Here is a 14,046-nt window from a genome sequence, read left to right as displayed (position 1 = left end):
CCAGGAAGTCACCAATAGGGATGGCTGGGGCTGGTCTGTGCATTAGAGGGAAGAGGGAGGGTGGGGTCATGTCAAGAGCTGGGGTGGGGAGGCATGCACCAACAGGCTCTAGATCTATATCTTCTGGAAGACCTCTTCCCTGCCTCCCTACCCCAGACCAAGATGTACAGACTCCCTGAGGATTCTTCCCCACAGGGCAAAATGCCCTCAGCTTACTGACTGTGGACCCAGGCTCTGGGTCTGCTCCTGGCAGTCACAAGGCTTTGTAAGTGGCAGGGGCAGAATTTGAAACCAGGTCTGTCTTTTGCCAGCACCTATGTTCTTAACTCTTCCATTATTAAGCTTCAGTGTTCATGTTGCTTTATAGATACTCTTAGTTAACTCCCACAAAACAATCTCTGTTTGTAGACAAAGAAGGCCTAACCAGGCAGTGGTGCAGTGGATAGAGCGTCAGTCTGGTTCACTAAGAACCCAGGTTCGAAACCCCAAGGTTGCTGGCTTGAGTGCGGGCACATCTGGCTTGAGCATGAGCTTAGCAGTTTGAGTACAGGGTTGCTGGCTTGAGCATGGGATCACAGACATGACCCCAAGGTTGCTGGTTTGAGCCCAAGATTGCTGGCTTAAGCAAGAGGTCACTGGCTCAGCTGGAGTCCCCCCAGTCAAGGCACATATAAGAAAGCAATCAATGAACAACTAAGGTGCTGTAACTATGAGTTGATGCTTCTCATCTCTCTCCCTTCCTGTCTGTCTGTCCCTTTCTTTCCTCCCCCCTCTCATGCTATAACAAGCAAACAAACAAAAACAAGCAAAAAAAGAAATGTGGGTCCTAGACTTGTTGGACATCAAAAGTCATGGGGGTAGCAGGACTTGACTTCCTGTCTATGACGTGTGTGCTTCTGCAGTGCAGAGCCTGGGTCCTGGCACCAGTGGGAACACTGGGGACTCTCTCCGGATCTCAGCCCTTCTTTGTGAAGTGAGGGGCTTGTGCAGGAGATTGGACTGGTTCCCTGGCTGGGCCTCACCACATGCCCCCTTCCAGCCCTGGGATTCTGAGATTCAGTCCAGAGGGTCCTTGTGACCTCCCACCGTTGTTCTGAAGCCGGTGCTAATCTTAGGGGCACACAAAAGCTGAAACTCAGAGTATACAGCCAAGTGGAACTGAGCCTCCTTGGACTTCTAGAGGTGAAGAAACAGAAGAAAATACACGTGAGAACAGAAGTGTTACCTGTCAGCCATTGCCACAGCATCCTGAAAGGAGGAGAAAAGGAGACAGCATTAAATTGATTTTGGAAATAATTTTTGGAACTATATTAACAATATAAACATATTCAAACACTTGGAAATTAGTAAAAAGAAACAAGTCAACCATATCGCACACTCTAACCAAACCACTCTAATGTAGCCTGTGCAGTTTCTTCCATAGACTTTCTCTCATTAGCACTACAAAAGCAGTTTCCACCTTACAGATGGTGTTTGGACCATCAGTTTTAAAGACTGCACAACAGGTCATTGAATGGGAACTGAACTCCATCGATCACCCAACTGTTATTCTATCACTGGACAGTTTGAGTGTCTCCAATTTCTCACCATTATGTTTATCACTCTCTCTACCTTGTGGATTATGTCTCCAGACACAGCAGGATGGTGGGACGAGGGGCCACTAGTTCTAACACAGAGGCCTCTAGAAGGGTCTGCCAACTTGCTACCAGCTTCAGTCACTGGTCCCTTGCCCCAAGCATGGCTGGAAGAAGGCACTGTGGGCTTTGAGGGACCATGATGAGCCTGGTCAGTGTGGAGGCCACATGTGACAATCAGGAAGGAGCTCCAGAGGCTGAAGGACCCTCCCTCACATTCTGTACACCACAACTGCCCCATATTCCAGTGGGGCCTTGTAAAAAAAGGAGACTTGACTCAGATTAATTAGATTTCAAGGAAGTTCAGAAATAGATTTTTTTTTTAAGTGAGAGGACAGAAGATAGTAAGACAAACTCCTGCATGCACCCCAACCGGGATCCATCTGGCAACCCTGTCTAGGACCGATGCTTGAACCAACCAAACCATCCTCAGCACCTGGGGCAGATGCTTGAACCAACTGAGCTACTGGCTGCAAGAGGAGGAGAGAGAGAGAAGGGGGAGAGGGAGGGAAAGAGAAGCAGATGGTCACTTCTCATGTGTGTCCTGACCAGGGATCAAACCCGGGACGTCCACAAGTCAGCCCGAGGTTCTATCCACTGAGCAAACCGGCCAGGGCCTAGAAATTGATTTTTTTTTTTTTTGGTATTTTTTCTGAAGTGAGAAGTGGGGAGGCAGAGAGACAGACTCCTGCATGCACCAGACTGGTATCCACCCAGCAAGCCCACTAGGGGGCAATACTCTGCCCATCTGGGGCATTGCTCTGTTGCAACCAGAGCCATTCTAGCGTCTGATGTGGAGGCCATGGAGCCATCCTCAGCGCCCAGGCCAACTTTGCTCCAATGGAACCTTGGCTGCAGGAGGGGAAGAGAAAGGAGAGGGGGAAGGGTGGAGAAGCAGATGGGTGCTTCTCCTGTGTGCCCTGGACAGGAATTGAACCTGGGACTTCCACATGCTGGGCTGGCGCTCTGCCACTGAGCCAACTGGCCAGGGCCAGAAATGGATTTTTTTGCATGTCTCAGTTTACAAACTAAGATTTGTAACCAGGAAACTGGATGTGACTTTTTAACCCAGACAGCCTTCTCCCAGAGTTCCAAGAGGCCATCCTAGATGGCAAGAAAACTCAGAGCCCTTTTCGCTCAGCTCCAGGAAGAGGAAATGGGAAATACATTTCTGGCAACCAGGAGAGAGAAACAGACTCTGGTGTTACCTGAGCGATGGTGGAGGGAAAGGGCCAGCTATGTGTGAGCCTGCCTGGCCACTCGTGGGCGGTAACCCCACTGTCATGAACATCCGTGGAATCAAATGGGTGCAACTATACAAATCAATTCCAACACCTCCAGGCAGAGAGGGGACAATCTAACCTACTCCAGCCTGTCTAATCTAACTGTCACTTCCATTCATTATTTCACTTCCTGACTGACCTTTAGGAAGTCAACCTTTTCTTCATGACAGATCTCTTCTACTGTTTCCATTAATTCTTTACAGGCATCCAGGTTCTCGCCACAGCTGACGAGTTGTCCATACAAGGCTTCCAGCTTCTCTTTCTTTTTCTCCCCTAAGGCTTGTATTTTTTCTTCATATTTTTGAGCGAGTGTTTCCAAGATCTCATTGTAATGGGACTCAAAGTTTTGTTCTTGTCTTCCAAAATTCTCCTGCAAGAAAGTGGACCTTGGCCATCATTTCAGTGCATGTGGTGTGTCAACTACAGGGTCATTTGGGGCATGGAAATGTACTTATCCAGAAATGTTTCAGTTCCTCCCATCGTCTTAGCATCTTTTTCCAGGATGCTGGGGTGTACGCAGGGAGCTGGGACCCAGAGTCTCCAGCTAGAACCCAGGGATAACCCTAACAAAAAGCACTGCTCTCTCCCTGGCACCGCTTTGCCATCCTTCTTTTCACTCTCAGATCACCTCCGTTTGGCACCTCTCATCACCACGACAAACAGCCAAAGTGATCATCAGTGATAAGTCAGTCTGCCACTGGAAACTTGGACCTTAACATGGAGATGTTTGCCCTGGGAGATTCCCACCTGAGCTCTCAACATCTCATGATCCTCACCTCTACTCCCTGGTGCTTGGGTTACACATATACTAGGACCACACAGATCTTCCTGTCAACTAAGAGAAAGATGAAGAACAAAGAGAATAAGGGTTGTGGCCAGCTGGTGCCAACAGATGAGAAAAGGCAGGAAGGCAGAGGGAGGGTTATGGCAGTGCTGATCCTGGAGCACAATGGCTGAGAAATATTGACTGGAGCATATCAACTGCTGGTCCCCAGGAGAGCTCTGCAGGTCCTGACTGATGTCATCCTCATCAGATAACAGTGACGTTTCCAAATAAGAGAGTACTGAGCACCTACTATGTGGAGACTTGCTCTGAATGGCAGAAGAGAGGGAAAAGCGCTAGTGCCTCCCCAGTGATGAATATCAAGGAAGGAGCTCAGAGTCCCCTCTGAGGTGAAGATATTTTGATCTGACAGCGAGCTGGCTGTTCAGAGTATAGGGAGTTTTGTCCCTCCTATTAATCTCTTACCCTTCCTACCACCATCTTGTGCTTTTAAGGGGAAGGGCTTGTCCCTTCTCTGTATCTTCCCTAGGGGATTAGCACAGTAGCTCTCCTTCCTTTTAAGATTAGGGGCGAAGAAGGTCTAGCTTCAAGGAAAGGGACCGGGAGTTTAGTTAATTCCCATAAGATGCTCCTGCTGGTTCAGTTTAAGGTGACATTAACAGAAGTAGAACATCCACATGAAAGGAGGAAAGAAAGGAACTCCCCAGGTCTTCAGTCGCGGTCTATCCGTCTGCACAGCATTACAGTGGTCTACTGCATACCTACTGGGCACACCCAGGGATCTGTGATGTATGTGGGGACAGACACAGAAACTTACTAACCTTTTTTCTTTTTTTGTAAGAGAGAGAGAGAGGGCAGGGGACAGGCAGACAGACAGGAAGGGAGAGAAGTGAGAAGCATCAACTTATAGTTGCGGCACTTTAGTTGTCCACTGATTGCTTCTCATATGGCCTTGACCGGGGTGGGGGGACTTCCAGCTGAGCCACTGACCACTTGCTTAAGCCAGCAATCTTGGACTCAAGCCAGCGGCCATGTCCTTAAGCTGGTGACCTTGGGGTTTTGAACCTGGGACCTCAGCGTCTTAGGTCGATGCTCTATCCACTGCACCACCACTGGTCAGGCAGAAACTTACTAATTTTATGAGAAATAGATAACAACTGAGGAAAGGAACACTAGTCAGTGACAGGAGGGGGGTCTCACAAAGCCTTGTCAAGGTTGACCCATGAAAGAGTCTTGCCCTGTAGTTGGATTGGGGACAGAAAGATGCAGAAGACACAATGCCCCCACCGAGAGCTTATACTTCTGTGGGGGATGCCCAGGGTGCTGTGGGAAGGCAGGGGGAGGGGTGGGAGGCAATAGTGATACCACATGTTCTAAGAAAATAAATTCTCTAACTTATACAGGACAGAACTGCTGCCCTAGACACTGATCGAGAAGCACATGTGTCTGATGGGCTCATCTGCGTGCTCTTACCTCCACAGTAATGAAGACCTCCTCTAAGTGACTGGCAAAGTTTTCCATGTCAATAATCTGCTTTTCCAATTTGTACATGTTTTTGTGAATTTCATCCTAGCAAAGAGATCGCAAGACATTAATGATATATCCTTTGTCTCTTTTTGCAGAAGCATTTGAGATTTATTTCCTGCCTAATTACTTGAGATGCAGATGCAGTATGAAGAGAAAGAAGAACTAAGGATACCTACTTACCCTGGCACTTTCCAGAGCTTTATTGAGTGGGGTCACCTCATGTTCTTTGTGTTCATCCAAAACATTCTGCACTGCTCTTATTGGAGTTTTGCAAGTGACACAGAAGACATCGGCAGCTTCTTCCTCGTCCTCCTCTTCTGGGATAACATAGCACTCATACTCCTCACTGGCACGACTGTGTGTGTACCTGTAGGCCTCCCGCAGGTCCTGGCACTGGCCTGCTGAGCCCCACCCTCCAAAGTCCAGGTCTTCAGCCTCAGCTACCTCTCCATGAAGTTGCCAGTCTCTCCGCTCCATGTAAGGGGGATATTCTGAAACCTCTATTCTGGGTGTATTTTCATGAATGAACTCATCCCCTAATTCGTCATCATCTTCCAGTCCATATAAATGGACAAGTTCATCCACTTCTTCTTCCAGGTCTCTTGGAGGCTTACCTTTTGCTGCCCCTCTTGGCTCACTGGTCATTTCAGTTGGGAATCCTTCTCTTCTCATCCGACTGCTTTCTTTCGGGAAGATCTGCAGTCTGTCTGCAGAGTCATACAGGTCCAGGGGATAAAAGTGGAAGTCTTTGGGGGCAGTAGTCCTGTCCAGCTCTGGCCCCTCCCCAGCTTCCTCCTCCATTGTCACTCTGGAAGCCTTGGCAGCATGTTTGCACTAGAAGGATCCTTCCTGGACAGTTAATAGTGAATATTCTGGGACCTAGAACAGAGAAAGAGGAAAAAAACTCTGTTTCTTATAAGGTCATTGCAAGAGATGGTCGTTAGATTGGGCTAAACTCATACACAATTTTTTTAAAACGAGAAGAGGGGAGAAAGAGAGACAGATTTCCACATGCGCCGCAACCAGGATCCACCTGGTAAACCCTGTCTGGGGCCAATGCTTGAATCAACCAAGCTATTCTCAGTGCCTGGGGCCAATGCTCAGACCAATTAAGCCACTGGCTGTGGAAGGGGAAGAGAGAGAGAAGAGGAAGAGGGAGGAGGAGACAAACAGATGGTTGCTTCTCATCTGTGCCCTGACCAGGGATCAAACCCAAGATGTCAGCACGCTGGGCAGATGTTCTATCTGCTGAGCCTACTGGCCAGGGCTCATTCACAATTTTTAAAAATAATCTGAGCAGCTCAGATGTGGTTTCACTATGAACCTCATATAAAGAAAGGTTTGCTTTCTACTGGAGAATTTTTATTTTATTTTATTTTTTAAAATTTATTGATTGAATTTTAGAGAGTGAGGAAAGGAGAGAGAGTGACAGACAGAAACAACCTGTTTCTGTCTGTGCCCTGGCAGGGAATCGAACTGACAGCCTTTGCTTATCGGGACAATGCTCCAAGGCTTAGAGAATTTTTAGATCACATAAATGTTCTAAGTCACAAGCAAAAAAATTTGAAGACCACTGATTCTTTCACATAAAAATAATGACCTTTTTTGTTTAGAGAAGCAGACTTTTCTTTTCCATTTAACTGCATAAGTCACAAACAGGTACAGTATATGTCCAGATAATGACCTAAATTTCCATCTACCACAATTGTTGTACCATGGTAATTAACCTGCACAAATACTTTATTAACAACATAATCCTACATAAAATTAGCAATTATGTGAGAGGCTTATCTTATTCCCTAATATGTTTTTAAAATAACTTTACTGAAATATAACTTACATTCCATACAAGTCACCTGTTTTAAGTACACAATTCAATAATTTTTAGTAAATACCCCAAGTTACATAACCATTATCACAATCAAGTTCCTAAGGCCCCTTTTTAAAAAGTTGTGGTAAAGCCTGCCAGGTAGTGGTATAGTGGATAGAGTATCGGCCTGGGACGCTGAGGACCCAGGTTTGAAACCCTGAGGTCACCGGTTTGAGCACAGGCTCACTAGCTTGAGCATGGGTTTGCCAGCTTGAGCATGGGATCATAGAGATGACCCCATGGTTGCTGGCTTGAGCTCAAAGGTCACTTGCATGAAGCCCAAGGTTTCTGGCTTGAGCAAGGGGTCACTGGCTCTGCTGGAGGTCCCCCCCAGGTCAAGGCACATATGAGAAAGCAATCAATGAACAACTAAGGTGCTGCAACTATGAGTTGATGCTTCTCATCTCTCTCCCTGTCTGTTCCTGTCTGCCCCCGGTTCTCTTTCCTACTCTCTCTTACTTTAAAAAAAAAAAAAAAAAAAAAAAGTTGTGGTAAACCTAATTCTTAAAAATAATAAACTAGTATTGTTAAACTATTCCCAACTAAAAATGCTGTGACTATGAGTTGATGCTTCTCTCTTCCTTCCTGTTTGCCTCTCTCTCTCTAAAAAAGGAATAAAATAAAAAGACTATTGCAAGTTTTATAGGGAAAATGTGTCCCTGTGCTTTAATTAGAAAAGTTCCTTTCTGGCTGGTTGGCTCAGTGGATAGAGTGTTGGATTGGCGTGAAGACATCCCAGGTTTGATCCTGGTCAGGGCACACGTGAGAAGTGATCATCTGCTTTTCTTCCCCTCCCTTTTCCCCTTCCCTCCCTCTTCCCCTCCCACAGCCAGTGGCTCAATTGGTTCAATTGTCAGCTCTGGGTGCTGAGGATAACTCAGTTGGTCTGAGCATTGGCCTCAGGCACTGAGGATAGCTTGGCTGAGTGGAGTATTGGCCCCAGACATGGTTGCCAGGTGGAGGTTGCCAGTCAAGGCACATGTGGGGGTCTGTCTCTCTATCTCCCCTCCACTAACTTAAAAAGAGAAGCAGGGACAGACAGGAACAGACAGGGAGAGAGATGAGAAGCATCAACTCATAGTTGCAGCACCTTAGTTGTTCATTGATTGCTTTCTCATATGTGCCTTGACCTGGGGGGGACCTTAGGCATTGGCCTCAGGCGCTGAGGATAGCTTGGTTGAGTTGAGTATTGGCCCCAGACATGGTTGCCAGGTGGAGGTTCCCAGTCAAGGCACATGTGGGGGTCTGTCTCTCTATCTCCCCTCCACTAACTTAAAAAAAAAATTAAAATGGAAAAAAAGAGGAAAGTTCCCCCAAATGTTTTTTAACCTTTTTTGCATTAGGGATGCCCCTGAGAATCCACTGAAAGCTGTGAATTCTCTCCTGAAAAGTGAGCCCATAAGGGCACAGTTTTGCACATCATTTTAGAAGCTCAGCCATGTACACCTGAGCAATTCCCCAGCCACAAAGAAATCTGCTTGAAAATGTTAGCTGTACTGTTACACAGAATGGTCCAAATCAGCTTTACAGGTACTGTCCAAGTCTGACAATTTTCTACAGGAGGAGGGGGCATGCATAACAAGTGAAAAATGATGACAATTCTGGTTTTTAGTATTTGAACCAAAGCATGGAATTATGCTTTGTCAGCAATTGCATTTAGGGTTCCAAACTGTTCAAGCAAATGTGTCCCTGCACTAAAAATACCTTAAGATAAATGTCAAGAATCACCAGTATCGGCCTGACCTGTGGTGGCGCAGTGGATAAAGTGTCCACCTGGAAATGCTGAAGTCGCCGGTTCGAAACCCTGGGCTTGCCTGGTCAAGGCACATATGAGAGTTGATGCTTCCAGCTCCTCCCCCCTTCTCTCTCTCTCTCTCTCTCTCTCCTCTCTCTCTCCCTCTGTCTCCCTCTTTCCCTTTCTCTCTCCTCTTTAAAATAAATAAATAAAATGAAAAAGAATCACCAGTATCAGAGGCTTTCACAGCCTATACCAATACCACATTCAGTGAAGGGAATCCCTGCTACAAGAAGGAACAGAAAACATTCACACTGTTTACTGTCACTTACAATATCTGCAGTTTATGATGCTATCTCTTTCCACATAAAGATACTGTTTTAACACTGTGGCATTGAGTTAATGGATTTCAATAATACAATTAGCATTACAATATTATTATCTAAAAACTTGCCTGCTAATTTAAGGGTCCATGAACTCTTCAGTTAACGGTGAGGCCGTGGGAAGTGCTAGAAAACTGCACCCTGGTTCGGCAGGCTTTCCTGCCTGGTGACCTCTGCGTGCTTGTGGGCTTCCCCTGCCTGTGTTACACAGAGTTCTGCAACAGGGCAGCAAAGGCGATGGAAACCCGAGCTGGGCCCGGGCTGCAAATAGCAACAGGTCTGCTATGAGTGAAAGCCCAAATATAGACTTGCCCAGGATGTCCTGACACTTCTGCTCAAGCGTCACCAGGAGAGGTCACATACTGTCCCCTGAGTTACATCTTACTATGGAGATTTGATACCTGTTCCACTGAGGGACTAAGATGGCTGTTCATATATAGAGGCCTGGAGGAGGAGGGAAGCCATACAGAGAAAGAGCACTTCTGAGGGCCCTCATGTTGTGCACCTTCCGTCTCAGCTGAGGGTCTTTTAGCCAGTGTTTTGAACAAGCACAACTCTAAAGGCAATCCAAAGGATAGCTCAGTTCACTGAAGCATGGTCCCAACATGCAGAGGTTGCGGTTCAACCCCTGGTCAGGGCTCAAACAGGAATCAACCAATGACGGCATGAATGAGTAAAACAACAAAATCGATCTGTCTCTCTTAAAAAAAAAGAAATTTAATTTTTCTTCCCACTATTCCTTTAATGTCTACTCACAGTGAGACTTATTCCCTACTCTAGATAAAAATCAAGCAGACGCATGATTTTCTGCTTCCTCTTAGGTCACACACAGTCCTAGGGATACTTGAAGACCTAGTGTCAGTTTAGTAATTAAATGTACAATTCAATATATTAATCAAAAAGTCACACTGAGTTTAGCTAGCATCAAAATCTTCTCCCCTCCACAGCTTGGGCCTTCTTAGCTGGAAATTAGCCCCAGGAAAGAGGAAGGAGGTGGCCTCTTCTCGCCACACCTCCTCCCTGCGCGGCTGGTGTGGAGGCCGGGGCAGAGGTGCTAAGATGGTAAGACGGCTCCTGTCTGAGCTGGTATCACAGTTGGTGCAGCTGCAGGCTCTCAGGGGCTGGCAGATGCTCGAGCCCTCAATCTCTGCTTCTCCCTAGGAGCCTCTGTACTTCTCTGGAGTTTCCCATTATGCAGACCCTTTCCCTCAAGTTCCCACAACCAGGCTGAGAAACCCTTTGTTCCAGGGCTCCCTTGCATGCCTCCCTTAAGCCCTCATGGATTGCACCTCAAATGAGGTCTCCTCACCCATGCAGCTGGCTTTCTCAGGCAGAATCTACATGATTCCTTGCTGGCTCTGGCTTCCTGCTGCTCCACATCTGGATCTTGGGAAGCAGGCCCCATCCTTGGTCCGGGCAACCTCTGGGATGCAGACGTCCCAGTGCAGCCTTTCCTTAGCTCTGCCCCTGAAACAGTCAGTCCTCTAGCCACCGGCTACCATTGACCCACCTGCAGGAAAAACAGCATGCTCTCAGAAAAATCTCTTTGAAGGGTCCTCAATGAGCTTACTGGTAGAGAGTGGCACTTCCAGCCCTTCCCCCCGCCCAACAACAGCTCTCTCCAGAGACTACCTCCACCAGTCTCTTGATTCTGATCCCTTTTTATTTTCTTCAATTAGCTAAGAGCAAGAATCAGGCTCTGGACCATTTCCTTTAAAAGTATGCATGTAGTGATTCGACCTCAGAATTTTATATCTATTGTTTTTTGGGGCCTCAGCCAAAATCTCATTTAAAAAATACCATTACAGGCCGTGACCGGTTGGCTCAGTGGTAGAGTGTCAGCCCAGTGTATGGAAATCCCGGGTTCAATTCCCGACCAGGACACACAGGAGAAGCGCCCACCTGCTTCACCACCCTCCCCCCTTTCCTTTCTCTCTATCACTCTCTTCCCCTCCCGCAGCCAAGGCTCCATTAGAGCAAAGTTGGCCTGGGCGCTGAGGATGGCTCCATTACCTCAGCCTTAGGAGCTAGAATGGCTCCAGTTACAACGAAGGAATGCCCCTGATGGGCAGAGCATCACCCTCTTGGCGGGGATCCCAGTTGGGCACATGCAGGAGTCTGTTTCTTTGCATCTCTGCTTCTCACTTCAGAAAAATTAAAAAAAATAAAATAAAATATAAAAAATACCATTATGGCCCTGGCTGGTCGGCTCAGTAGTAGTGTTGGCCCAGCATGTGGATGTCCTGGGTTTGATTCCCAATCAGGGCACAAAGGGAAAATGCCCATCTGCTTCTCCACCCCTCCCCCTCTCGCTCCTCTCTCTCTCTCTCTTCTCCTCCTGCAGGGCTCGATTGGAACTAGTTGGCCCTGGGTAATGAGGATAGCCTCTGTCTCAGGCGCTAAGAAGAGCTCAGTTGCTGAGCAAGGGAGCAACACCCCAGATGGGCAGAGCATTGTGCCCTAGTGGGCTTGCCAGGTGGATCCCGGTCAGGGCTCTTGGGGTAGTCTGTCTCTGCCTCCTTTCATCTCACTGAATAAAGATAATAATAATAATGGCATTACTGTAGGTCATCTATGAAATAAAAATTCAGAAGGAAAATATCAAAAGCCAAAAAAAAAGAAAATTAAACAAAAACCATGCAAAGGTGTCTGTATAAGAATGTTCATCACAGTATTGTCTATACTGGCAGAAAACTAAAATAAATCTATGTATATCATGGGGCATTCCTAAAAAAATCACAATAGTCAATTCAATATTGGCAAGTATTAAGAACAATAATGTAGGTGCCAATTTTTTTAAATGTGGAAAACGCCCACAATATATTTCTTTTCTTTTTTTTTTTTGTATTTTTCTGAAGCTGGAAACGGGGAGGTAGTCAGACAGACTCCTGCATGTGCCCGACAGGGATCCACCCGGCACGCCCACCAGGGGGCAATGCTCTGCCCCTCTGGGGCATTGCTCTGTTGCAACCAGAGCCACTCTAGCACCTGGGGCAGAGGCCAAGGAGCCATCCCCAGCGCCGGGCCATCTTTGCTCCAATGGAGCCTCAGCTGCAGGAGGGGGAGAGACAGAGAGGAAGGAGAGGGGGAGGGGTGGAGAAGCAGATGGGCGCCTCTCCTGTGTGCCCTGGCCAGGAATCGCACCCGGGACTTCTGCACGCCAGGCCGACGCTCTGAGCCAACCGGCCAGGGCCTCCACAATATATTTCTAAGTAAAAAAAGAGTATGCAAAATATCATTACAAAATAATCATGTATGGGTGTGTGTGAGCTGGGTTTATTTCTTTTGAATTATTTTGCTTCTTTATAGCTTTGACAGTATCATTTTCATAGTAATTATATATAAAAAAATAAAATAAAAAAAAAATAATTATATGTACCTTTTATTAAGTTTTAAAAATCTTTTTTATTATAAAATAACCTATGGTCTTTGGCCTAGAAATAAGCCAATACTACAAAAGAATCATAAAGTGAGTATAAACCAGTCGTGTGTCCTGGTAACAACAATTATTAGAGTTGTATATTTTCCCAAATTTTTTTCTAAGAATATACAAACATCTCCCTCTCTCACACACAAAATATAAATTTTATAAGTACAAAGCCTGCTAGTTTCATTTTGAAAAAGCAAATAAATTAGAAAAACTACTAGAAAGAAAAAAATAATATATATATAAAAATAAAAGGATATACTATAAGAATATTTAAACAAAGAATTAGCTAAAGTAATATATTAAAAAATAGTCTGAGGGAAAATAAACCACTTCAGCTAAAAGGTTCTTTCTCCAGGAGGACTGGATGACAGCAAGAGCAGCAATTCTGAGTTCAAGGTCCCTAGTTCCACACAAGCATAAAGGGAGCGGGGAGAATCTTCAGACAGAGGTAAATTCAGACCTAGAGGTCTTGGGATCATCTTCAGGAGGAAGACATGTCCTAACCATAGCGTCAGCCTCATCCTGCTTTGTTTTTGATGTGGTTTACCTTGGGCATAACAGCAAGTGCAAATCTGATTCCAGGCTGTCCCAGCTCAAAACCTTCAAGTGCTGCTTCACTGGTTCCTGAATGAAGCCCTCCCAAGCCTTGTTTCGGTGGAGGGTTCCAAACATGGCTCCCTAGGACCTCCCCACCCCTATACCTCTCTCGGTGCACGCACAGGGTGGGAGCTGACAGGTACAGACTGAGCAGAGGCCAGGGCTTCCTGTTCCATGTTGCATGAACAGGCCAGCTCCACCCCACACTCTATCTTCACACACAAACTACATTTCCCGACTTCTGAAACAGGTCTTCAGGAGTCAGGTGGTCTTATTTAGTTGGAATGTCTATGCATCTTGCCAGAAGTTTCTTTTCTGGGTCTGTTTTCTTGTTTCCAAAGTGATGAGGCAGCACATAGGTTTATTTAAATATGCTTTAAAGACAGAGGTACCTTTTTGGATGCCCTTTCTGCCCCACCCCCAAACATGCGCACAGCAGACCGTTGAACAATAAGTTTGTGGCTCGTACCCAGTGCTTGGCGCTCAATAAATAATAACTCTCCAGGAAGTCTGTACCTTCCTTGGGAGCAGGAACCATGAATTCACTGGAACCCTAACGCAAAAGACGGAATCAGCTGGCGGCCTGGTTCTTAAGGATTCACAGTAACTCATGTGACAAATACCCTTTTCATGTCAAAAAAAGGGATAAAGGTGAGGCACGATTGGGGATTTCCGGGCTCCAGACGTTTTGCAACACCGATTGACTCCGGAGGCCGGGTCCCAGGCACAACTCTGGCCTTTTCATTGGTTGTCGCGGACCCTCCTCTGACATCCGACCAATCCCAGACGCCGCTGGAAACCTC

The 14,046-nt window shown here is 46.4% G+C and overlaps 1 protein-coding gene across 3 annotated transcripts in view; it reads right to left on the bottom strand.

The window, feature by feature from the left end:
* Nucleotides 1–13,789, bottom strand: part of FSD2 (fibronectin type III and SPRY domain containing 2) — a 29,018-nt gene extending 15,229 nt beyond the window's left edge. Inside the window, exons 1-6 of one of the 3 annotated variants that reach the window (XM_066240449.1) lie at nucleotides 13,713–13,789; nucleotides 10,526–10,726; nucleotides 5,409–6,107; nucleotides 5,175–5,270; nucleotides 3,057–3,287; nucleotides 1,226–1,248 (exon numbers count right to left, since the gene is read on the bottom strand). In XM_066240449.1, the coding sequence (XP_066096546.1) occupies nucleotides 1,226–1,248; nucleotides 3,057–3,287; nucleotides 5,175–5,270; nucleotides 5,409–6,029 (971 nt within the window). In that variant the 5' untranslated portion in view covers nucleotides 6,030–6,107; nucleotides 10,526–10,726; nucleotides 13,713–13,789. Of the gene's footprint in view, nucleotides 1–1,225; nucleotides 1,249–3,056; nucleotides 3,288–5,174; nucleotides 5,271–5,408; nucleotides 6,108–9,287; nucleotides 9,434–10,525; nucleotides 10,727–13,193; nucleotides 13,332–13,712 lie in introns of those variants that run through there. The other 2 variants (XM_066240448.1, XM_066240447.1) reach the window with 2 other exon arrangements.
* Between the last annotated feature and the right edge of the window lie 257 nt (nucleotides 13,790–14,046).

The sequence above is a fragment of the Saccopteryx bilineata genome, chromosome 7 (genome assembly GCF_036850765.1).
Source record: "Saccopteryx bilineata isolate mSacBil1 chromosome 7, mSacBil1_pri_phased_curated, whole genome shotgun sequence".
Classification (NCBI taxonomy): Eukaryota; Metazoa; Chordata; class Mammalia; order Chiroptera; family Emballonuridae; genus Saccopteryx; species Saccopteryx bilineata.
The sequence above is the reverse complement of the archived record's forward strand: the minus strand, read 5'-3'. Positions and strand labels throughout refer to the sequence as shown.